Source organism: Condylostylus longicornis, unplaced genomic scaffold, assembly GCF_029603195.1.
Source record: "Condylostylus longicornis isolate FDR11 unplaced genomic scaffold, ASM2960319v2 ptg000081l, whole genome shotgun sequence".
Taxonomy (NCBI): domain Eukaryota; kingdom Metazoa; phylum Arthropoda; class Insecta; order Diptera; family Dolichopodidae; genus Condylostylus; species Condylostylus longicornis.
Genome location: NW_026578049.1, coordinates 1,891,673 through 1,902,472, shown reverse-complemented (window position 1 = coordinate 1,902,472; position 10,800 = coordinate 1,891,673). Strand labels below are relative to the sequence as shown.

At 23.9% G+C, this 10,800-nt stretch overlaps 4 protein-coding genes across 5 annotated transcripts; 1 reads left to right on the top strand and 3 right to left on the bottom strand.

The window, feature by feature from the left end:
- Positions 1–48: 48 nt before the first annotated feature.
- On the bottom strand, positions 49–2,172 carry LOC129613249 (uncharacterized). Of its 2 annotated transcripts, none has more exons than XM_055527232.1 (8): positions 2,039–2,172; positions 1,896–1,986; positions 1,693–1,825; positions 1,481–1,637; positions 1,329–1,416; positions 1,112–1,244; positions 896–1,052; positions 49–837 (listed from the first exon to the last, which is right to left on the bottom strand). In XM_055527232.1, exons 1-8 carry the CDS (start codon positions 2,062–2,064, stop codon positions 504–506), a joined length of 1,119 nt encoding a protein of 372 aa, XP_055383207.1. In that variant the 5' UTR covers positions 2,065–2,172; the 3' UTR covers positions 49–503. The 2 variants fall into 2 exon arrangements, with proteins under 2 accessions (XP_055383207.1, XP_055383209.1); XM_055527234.1 differs by having other exon boundaries at positions 1,905–1,986.
- A 1,009-nt stretch (positions 2,173–3,181) lies between these two features.
- On the top strand, positions 3,182–4,389 carry LOC129613244 (uncharacterized). Its single transcript, XM_055527229.1, has 3 exons — positions 3,182–3,348; positions 3,663–3,836; positions 4,015–4,389. The coding sequence occupies exons 1-3, from the start codon at positions 3,279–3,281 to the stop codon at positions 4,218–4,220; spliced, it is 450 nt and encodes a 149-aa protein (XP_055383204.1). The 5' UTR covers positions 3,182–3,278; the 3' UTR covers positions 4,221–4,389.
- Positions 4,390–6,344: 1,955 nt separating this feature from the next.
- Positions 6,345–6,939, bottom strand: LOC129613267 (uncharacterized). The gene is made up of 3 exons (XM_055527255.1): positions 6,799–6,939; positions 6,681–6,719; positions 6,345–6,587 (listed from the first exon to the last, which is right to left on the bottom strand). Exons 1-3 carry the CDS (start codon positions 6,887–6,889, stop codon positions 6,463–6,465), a joined length of 255 nt encoding a protein of 84 aa, XP_055383230.1. The 5' UTR covers positions 6,890–6,939; the 3' UTR covers positions 6,345–6,462.
- Positions 6,940–8,851: 1,912 nt separating this feature from the next.
- On the bottom strand, positions 8,852–10,498 carry LOC129613263 (modular serine protease-like). The gene is made up of 3 exons (XM_055527249.1): positions 10,149–10,498; positions 9,550–10,090; positions 8,852–9,403 (listed from the first exon to the last, which is right to left on the bottom strand). The coding sequence occupies exons 1-3, from the start codon at positions 10,408–10,410 to the stop codon at positions 8,908–8,910; spliced, it is 1,299 nt and encodes a 432-aa protein (XP_055383224.1). The 5' UTR covers positions 10,411–10,498; the 3' UTR covers positions 8,852–8,907.
- Between the last annotated feature and the right edge of the window lie 302 nt (positions 10,499–10,800).

Below are 10,800 nucleotides of genomic sequence, written 5' to 3'. Positions count from 1 at the left end.
CGAAAATTTGACGAAAAAATTTTGTGGCGGTAAACCAAAAATTAAGGTTCTTATTGATTTGTATTTCGAATTAGAAAAACTACGTATTCGTGTTGTCTGAATATGCGTTCATCCCTTAATTGCGATCTTTTTTGTTAGATTAAAGAATGAATGAGTAAATCGAAGCATTAAAGTAAAAAAGTGAAAATTAAAATATAAACTTTAAAAAAATGATTACATATGTAAATTTCAAAACAAAAATTTGTGTACATTCTAGTAGAAAATCTAAATCGCTATTTTTTAATAATGCACACCACATTCTATCAATTTCTAATTCAATTTTTCAAATTGAATTCAATATGTCTAAAAAAAAATTAATTCAAAGTATAGATCAAGTTTTATTTACACTATTATTTATTAGAAAAACTAACAAAGTTTACCAGCGTACTTATAAAACATTTTACATACGAACACATATACGTAGCTTCTTTAAAACTCAAATTCCAAAATTAATTTTTTTTCTACTAAAAAAATTCGTTTCTTTCAAATTTTTCTGGAATTTTACTATGTAAAAAGTTTAGAACTTCCATTTTTATAGATGTATGTTTTTCATCGGGTATTTGATCCATTAGTTCACAAACCATATTTACAAAATTTTCATATTTGTTATTAATTGATTTGTTATAATAATCTTCTTTTTCTTGCAGCCTTCTTTTTATTAAATTTATTAACTCATCTGTTGTTGAGCTGTGTGTTCTTTTTCGAGATGATTCTGGTGTTAAGTTAGAACTGTTATCGTTCTCAAAATCTAAGTTATCTTCGAAAACAACTTCATTAATTTCCGTATTATTAGTTGATCTAAAATAAAATAATTTATTACAATATTATATCAAATGCAAAAGAAACAAGTGCCAACATTGGTGGGAATATGGATTTGTCTAAAAAAGACATGGTGTCACAATATTTCCAAATATTATGCGACTGATATTTACTTCCAGATGAAGTATTTGACTTTCTTCTCTCTTTCAAGTATCTGTCTCTCAAATTGCGCCACTTTAATTTACAGATTTTTACTAAAAATATAATAAAAAAGTAATTATAGGTGTAACAATGTTTTTTTTTAAATAATAACTGGTAGTATTTAGATGCTCTGCGATTTCTTCCCATTTTTCTTCTTTAAGTTTTTTGTTTTTATATTTGGCATCAGTTTTATCCCACAAACACGGAAGTTCTCTCATTATTTCTATGAGTTTTTCATTATCAAACTAGAAAAACACGTATTATCACTTAAAGTTTTAAAATGTAGGTAGGTTCTTCCTACCTACTTAATCCTAACAGTTAATACTTACAACCCCACTCATGTTCCCTTTAATTTTATTTTCACATTCGAAGCTATATTGGGAAGCATCCTCAGGCATTTCCACATAATTAATTGTTCTAAGCAAAATTATTTTTTATAAATTTGTTTTATATGAACACAGTTACATAGGTAGATACTTACATTGTTGGAAGTATCGATTCGTCTAAAAAAGACAATGTGTCACTATATTTCCAAAAACTGTTTGATTGAAATTTGTTTCCAGATGAAGTATTAGACTTTCTTTTCTCCTTAAGGTATCTGTCCCTTAAATTACGCCACTTTAGTTTGCAGATTTTTACTAAAAGTGTATTAAAAGAATAATTATAGATATAACAAATTTTTTAAATATCAACCTGTAGTATTGAAATGATCCGCAATTTCTTCCCATTTTTCTTCTTTAAATTTTTTGTCTTTATATTTTAAATCAGATTTATCCCATAAACACGGAAGATCTCTCATTACTTCTATGAGTTTTTCATTATCAAACTAGAATAGCACGTATTATCGCTCAAGTTTTTTAAATGCATCATACTAAATTTTAATTTTTTAAATGTACCCTACTTACACTCTCACTTATGCTTTCCTTGATTCTTTTTTTACAATCGAAACTATCTTCAAAAACATCCTCAGGCATTTCCACTTTAGCTCTAAAAATTATTATTTAATATAAATTTATTCCATGTAACTGAAATTATGTACTTTAGTTGGTGAAACGATCGTTTCATTTAAGCGTTGTGTCACTTTATTTCCCAATACTTAATATAATAATTAAAAATAAGTATTATCTTTATATTTGTTATTTTTTGGCGTTTAAAACATTTGTTTTGTAAAACTTTATTTACCTTTGAAAAAACAAGATTTAAGTTATGATCTAAAAATTTAGAAGGTGTATAATTGATGACATCTATCATTTTTATCATGAAATTGACGTCATCTGGTATATATTTTATATGAAATGATATGACATGTGTTTTTTCCACCAAAAAACTTTTCCCAAGTCAGTTTAATTTTAAGCAGATTTTAGAAATTTTTAGACTGTAACCTTAAGTAATATATGATTAAAATTTTTTATAAGAAGAATAAAGAATATAAGACAGAAATTGAAAAGGGATCTTAACTAAAAAAAGTTGAACTATTTTTGTAATGCTTATATGCAAAGAACAAAAATGTTCTTTGGCATTTATTTTGTTTATTACACTTTAAAATGAAAATTTAGGCGTCGTTGAACGCAGTCAATAAGTGGAAGCATAATACATAAGTCAAAATTTAGAATCAGTTTATCATTTTAGAATTATTTTTATATATTTACTAACAGCAGTTTAATAAATTGTTGTTAATAATATTTGTGTTCCATTTATATGCTCTAACTACTCATAAGCAGCGGCAACTGAGCACAACTATACTACCTTGAGTAAATTCGTAGATGATCTGTGCAATTACGTTATTTTTTTTCCGGTAAGTGGAAATAGCGTTTCTAATCTGTAACAGCTAAATTTTGTGTGTTCGAACCTATTTTGGTATTTAATTTTAATATTTGAAATTTCTTTTTTATTTTGAAAATTAACATTTGAATATAGTTTTTGGTTATACTAAAAAAGTCAAGGTTATGTTTTATTCATAAATCGAAAACGACCATTCCATTTAGAAACATTAAAATATGTGTGGCTATTCTCATTATTGTACAATTTATTGACACCAGGTCTATTTTACAAAGAACGAATAAATTGTATATTTTCTTAGCCGAGAACCTTTATATGTCATACTTTATGTAGAAATGTTTATAAACATTGTGGTAACACATTGTTTTTATTTATTAATGACAATTAAATTATATTTGTGGCAATGAAATAACAGCAACAATACAACTTTAATAAAATAAGACAATTTTATTTATTTTTTTTTAAAGTATATCACTGCCTGTTTTCAAGAAATTTATAAAATGTTAAATAATTTAATTAAATATTGCTTGATATTTGTGATAATATTTTTAAGTTTTCAATACTCTGAAGGTGTGATTTTTTGTTGTCTTTTGAGAGAAAAAAAATGTTAATAGAAACAAGAAAGTTTTTCGCTTACATTGTAAATGGTCATTAAAGTCTTTTAATTTGCCTGCAAGCAAAAAAATATTTCTGTGTCAATTTAATGGCTTTTTTTTTATTTTGTGCCTTTTTTTTTATTAGAATGACTAATACACTTAATATGAAATATAAATTTTTAATAACTTTTAAAACTTGACAAAAATTTATTGTTGTTTTTCAGTTTTGTTTAATTAAAAATTATAAGAATTAATAATTTTAAAAGTTGAATTTTAATTTATTTTTAGGTTTACTTCGCAGATGTTATCAATGTCGTTCAAGAGGTGAGTTAGGAAGTTGCAAAGATCCGTTTAAATTTAATTTAACACAAGCTGAAAAAGAACCAGGTATTGAAGCTATTCCATGTGCCTCAGGATGGTGCGGTAAAGTAATTGAAGGAGGTGGTTCATATTCTGTTGATGGTAAATTATTTTGATTTTTTAATAACATATAAAGTTTATTAGTTAAGAAAAATTTAGAATAAATAGAACTAGATATATATACAATCAAATATATGTAATATGTGTATGTATTCTATCTTAAATATTAATATAATTTAAGTAATTTACTAATTCAATTAATATGTTTAAAAAATTTTAGATTATGACATGGCAGTACAAAGAATGTGTGTTCAAAGAGGTCCAGATGATTCAGAAGATCGTTGTGCATTTACAACTTATAATTATAAAAAAGTTTATATGTGCTTTTGTCAAGGAGATTTATGTAATTCAACTAGTTCATTAAGTTTTTCAAAATATTTGTTTATTATTGTTATATTTGGATTTATTTTTAAATATTTTTATTAAATTCTAAACTATATTTGGAAGGAATGTAAGTATATGCATAATATATATATATGTGTATATAGTAATTTCATTATAATTTTTTTCTTTCTTATGTTCTTCAACAAAATACAAATAAAAAAAGTATGTAGGTATGCTAAATTTATATAATTCTTTAAATAATACAAAATTTATGTTGATTTGCTTAATTATTATTAAATAAAAAATATTTTGTAAATATATAATTTATATTATGAAAGTTATATAAATAATAGCTTATTTATTTTACATATTTTTGTTTTCAGAACGAACTTGTAATAAAATTAATATTTTAGTGAGTAAAATATTAAAATTATAAACTTTTACATTTTTTTAAGAGTTCAACTTACTAATTGTGCATCTTGACTTTTCGTTTCGCTTCTACTCACTTCCAAATCAGAGTTTTCATTTTTTTAATATGAGTAAGGCATTTTTCTAATAGGATTACTAATTTTTTCAATTGGATTTTCGCACTCAAAATGTCAACTATGCTTAGCCTTATACCTTCAAAAACAATGTGAATAAAGATAATGTTAAAATTTTGTATATATTTTGGAAAAAAGAGCAAGGAATACGGAGAAATTCTTCTCATTTGAAAAATACGTTGCATACAAATTTACGTTTGAAGAATTTTTCCATATACATATATAGAAAATTGTTCTTTAGTCGTTGTACAAGAATTGCACATCCCGAAAATGACGAATGGAAAAATTAATTAGGATTTATTTAATAAATATTAATTTTACTATGTATATATTTTGTACATATACTATATGAAGTACATTCGAAGAAGTGATAGATTTACTAGGTTGTATTGAAGATATTTTCCTTACATAGGCAACACCTTTTTGCGTTTAATATTCCCCTCTGGCCTCTATTATAAACATCGGTATCGGCCGATATATTATCGGCAGTTCTAATCGGTTTTAAGTTTCTTCTGTATTATGAACAGATACCGATAAAAATATTTCAACCGATTAAAAGAAGCTTTTTCATACAAATTTTTGTTTTTGTAAATTGGAGAAAAAGTTTTTTTTTTTTTTTCTAATGACATTTGTTTTCTTTCAAAAGTTATTTTCAAAAAATTTTTAAAACTATTTTGAATTTGGTTTTGATGTGCTAAAAAGTTGTTGTAAGCAAATTATTTTCTGTTAAATTTGTAAAATAAAAATATACATATATCGGGAAAATGTCGCGCGCATTATATTTTGAAAGTGAAGAAACGGTAGTAAGTGAAGAAACGCAAGCTATTCAAAGACGACATATAAGAGATTCAACTAATCCATTGGGTTTAGACAACAAAATGTATGTTTATGTACCTATTTTATTTTATTATTTATATAATATGTACACATTTTTTAGGTTTATCCAGAATTTCAGATTATCATTCCTTGCCAGGTTTAAGTCCTCTTCCACTTTTTCTACTAACCGCGCAATTTGTTTTTTGTTGCTTACGATTTTACTCCTAAATAAAATATATGAATAACATTTTGAAAGAAAATAATTTAGAAAAAATGCTTACATTTTAAAAAAGCAATTAATTACACCAGTTTCCTTGATAAAATGAAGATTTTACAAAAAAAAAAATCTGTCGTCTAAAAATTTGTACCCGCTTTTAAATCGGTGAAAATCCGACAATTTATCGTTTTCATAATACCAGCTAATACGTTTCCTATACAGGAAAAAAAGCTTTCCCGACTCCGATAAAATTTACCGATAAACAATGTTGGTAATACAAACACAAAATTTTGCCGATAAATTATCGTTTATCGGCCGATACCGATATACATAATAGAGGGGATTGTTGCATTAAATTTTAAGAACGAATTTCAAAAAAAATTTAATTTTATTTAAAATTAAATCAATCAAAAATGAATTGACAAAAACTAATTGTTTGTATTAAGTTGCAAATATAATATTCTCAATTGAAATGAATTATTTTGTTGCCCTTATTTATTTTATGGACATAACCACATAATATTAAGGTAAGAGCTAAAGTTTAAGATTAATAATTAAAGAGCTAAAGTTTAATAATAAACAAATAAATAGATTTTTCTCATAGATTTATTATGTATATACCTACATTATATATATACATATATGTATATATAGATATATTATGCTTTAATTAAAAAAAATGAATTCATTTTATTACTTTGAATGTAAAGTTGATTAAAAATATTTCTACATAATAATATTGATTATTGGAATGTGAATAAATATTTAATCATTGTTTGCAAATACATTGACCGTCTTGGCAAATTCCTCCATTTTCTTGTCCAAGAAAATTGCATTTAACTGAACATTTTGAATCTCCAATTCCGAAATTATTTGCAATTGCATTACAAGGATCTAAAAAATTAAATTTAATTTGTATATTAATGATTTAAGAAAAATTTAATTAAATAAAATGCAAATTTAGTAGCAATATTATTTTAAACTTACTTAAAAATAAACGTCCCAATTGGTTTGAAGATGAAATACCTTCAAAAAATAATTTAAATTTAAAATTATTTATCAATTATAATATGTTATAATATTTATATGAAATGAAATTTTTTACCTTTATCCATATTTGCTTTTAATTCGAATTGTTCTCCTTTAATCAACAATACTGTAGAAATTATTAAACAAGCTGCTAATACAAATTTCATTTTATTTATTTCTTATTTTTTGCCTATGAAATCTTATTTTTAAGTTTAAATGTTTTTTATATTTTGAAAATATTATTAACAACTTCGGGTTTATATAGTAATAATAGACTGAATAACTAAAATTTTATTTTTACTATGTGTAATTATCTTATCTACATACATTCAAGAAATTTTAAGGAAATATGAAATAATTATGAAGATAAATTTTCTTTCATTATTTAAATTTATTCAAATTTTTTAATTATATTCATAATGATGTAAGTATTATATTTTTAAATAAATTGTTTAGTCATTATAGCAATTTATATTTTAAAATATTAATTCAATGTTAAATATGCAATTAGTAAACTAATTTATATAATGTGCGAAAACATTATTCAAACTCAAGGTTGAATAATATTGATAATAATGTTTTTATTGATAATATGTTAAATTCACAAAAATTTTGATTAATTTCAAAATTTAATCTAAATTTTATATCGAAGTTAAAAGGTTGTGTATAAATTTAAAAATAAACAAAATTTCAATTTAATATTAATATTTTTTCATCGTGAACATATTTTGTCTAATTATTTTTAGTATTCAAGTTTGTATGGGTAAGCATAAATATACTTTTTTATTCATTAAATAAAATATTTTTGATTTATTTTTAAATATTAATCGAAATTTATTACATTAATTTCGTGTAGTTATTATGACTACATTGCACGAATTCACTTTAAATGTATGTAATTGCCCAATGTACGTTTTTTTCGGGAGTGCGCCTTCCTGCTACGTATTGGATAATAATTTGAAAATGTTAATGCCAACCCCAAACAGTGTTGATAATCTGTTTCTGATCCGAAAACATTTAATATCAAATATGTAATCTTCTTCAATAATTTTTGTTTAACTTATTCTTGAATATTATTTTAGAAAACGAAATGGATTGGAGAGTAACACAATAAAAATTAATTAGAAATATTTATTCATTTTTTAATTTTATTTCAATTATTTACATATTCTTAATATAATATTTTTTTATATATTACATAATTATATTCTTTATATTATATTCTTCTACATTCTGAAATGCCAAATAATGTATTAATAGTGTTAAAAATAAAAAGTCGTTATAATGCCATAATTTAATCTGATAATTTTTGGTATTTTTGGCAAACATACATAATGTTTTTGGAGACTATTAGAGATCAATTGAATCAATGAAAACATCCCTACATATAATGCACGTTAATATATTTATATGTTTATGTTATATAAAAAACGAGAAGATAATTATAATTCAATTCAGTAAAGTTATTATTTTTCACAATTCGGAAATTTTTCTTCCATTCGTTTATAATAAGGTTCCGACTTGTTTTATGTGAATAAAATAAATTAAAGGATCTAAAATAACTCAATTATTTTGAAATATCAAACTTTGAAGTTAGTCTTTAAATACCTAAAATTATTTATTGAAGTTTTTTCCAAAAAATAATGTTCTTGAACTAAATGATGAATTTAAATTTAATTATTTTCTTGTGAAGTGACCTTACGCTTTTAGATTGAAAATCTAATTTGACTTTAAGGAGCAATTCATTATAGTACAACATTATTTATACGTACCATAAAAAAAGTATGTATGTATGCTAAATTTATATATTGATTATAATTATTTAAATAATACAAAATTTACGTTGATTTGCTTAATCATTATTAAATAAAAAAATATTTTGTAAATATATAAATTATATTATGAAAGTTATATAAATAATAGCTTATTTATTTTACATATTTTAAGGAACAATTCATTATAATACAACAGAAATTTATTTTAAGCAATTTATATAAATAAAATATAATATCTTATTTACACGTACCATATTTTTACTTGTACATAAATTATAAGCCATATTTTTAAAAAAAATTATAACATTACCAGAATACTTTAATAATGGTATTTAATCCAAAACGTGTATTATTATAAGTTCATATATTTATTTTTATTAGAAATATATCAAAATTATTGCATTTTTCAATTACAAATTAAATTTTTCATTTATTATAGTTTCAATTAGAGATTCATACCATTGTACATTTGAAAATGCTACGACAGAATTTGAACATTTGTCTCTAGGCGAACCTGTTACATCTAAACTAAGAATACCCCATAAATTATATAATGTTGTGCCATTAATATCTTCAGGAATTAATAATCCTGTACCAGATGAACAAATGTTATTTTCTTTACCTAATTTGGTACAAAATTTATCACTTGAAACCTTATAAACTGTTGTATAATTTTTACATTCGTTTACTGATATATATTGTATTGAACGTATACCTTTATCCATTTCATCAAAATTTAATAGTGCCCAACCAGCAATTCTACCTTCTTTATTCTCAGGTAAATTTTTTTTTTCATATGGCTGCCATAAAAGGCATGCAGGTCTGATGTGATTTGTAAATATTATATGATCTTTAAGTAAAATTATAGCTATATCACTTACGTAATCATATGTCTGACCCTCGTACCTAAAATATATAATTTTTTTATTGGATTGGTTTTTTGTTTTTCTTTATTTTAAAATGATTTTGGTGGAAAAATTTAAATATAAAGCTGGAACAAACTAAAAACGCTCAACTGAATTTAGACATGTAAATTTTTTTAATTTACTTACTGGACCGGGATTGTTACATCCATAATTTCAGTTTCTTGAATTAATCCTTTGTCTTTATTCGAATAATAATCTTGAAAAAGTTTTCCGGCTACTATCTTATATTCTGAATATATTCCTTTGTCAAATACTTCTAATCTAATATCTGGCCAAAAGCAATGAGCAACACTCATTACAACCCGAGACTTAACCAAGGTACCGGCACATATAAATTTATACATTGTTTTGTCATATGTAGTATGGTACATGGCAATATGCCATGGTGCTCTATAAATATTTGCAAGTTGGTTTTTTTCATTTGAAAGTTCTTTATCAAATATTCCACAAATTTGTTTACATTTAAATACAGAATGGTCCCAATCACCATCACTTTGGCATTGTATTTTATCATGAACATGTACATTTAAAGGTTTTTGATACATAAAAGCACAACTGATTTTAATTATTGTTCCAGGCCTAAATGGTTTGTCACAAGAAATTTTTTTCCGTTTATAATTACAATTTAATTTAACAGTATGATCATGTGCAACTGGTGGGCATATTTCTGTTGAAAGAAAAACGACTATAATTAAAAACAATAAAAAATGTTATTCTAAAGTTACCTGTGCATTCAGGATGTGAGTTTATCCAGTCTCCATAACAGGTATTCGTTGAATGATCTCCATCAAAAAACAGACCCTTGGGGCAAGCATATGTAATTGTGGTTAATGAAGGAACATATGTCCCTGCTATTAGTACGGAATTTGTAGAATTTTCCAAAAATAGTACATGGCGTATTCGTGGAATGTGACAACCAAGATCAATAGTTGAATTTAATTGTTTTTGTGCATAATTTGCAGATTTTGTTATTAATGATTTGTACATTTGAACATTTGTAAATATTGTGGTAGGATTTTTTAATTTTAAATTCTTATTTATAATTGATTTTATGTTACTAGAAATGCCCCAAAGATGAAAATATACTGCGCCATCAATAAATTCCGGAACAACGAAACCACTACCTTGTAGAACTGAATAAATTTTATTTTCAATATTTTGTTGTGCACAGAATTTATTTTTCATAATTGAATAACTTTTATTTAAAATTTTTGTACATAATTCATAATGTATTGTAGATAGCATTGTAGAAATTATTGTTTTATTTTTATTTCCGATTATTTTTCCTTGTACATCATTTAAAATCTGTTTATCCATAAACTTTCTCCATGACAAACATGCCGGTCTAATATGGTTTTTGTATATAATATTATCATT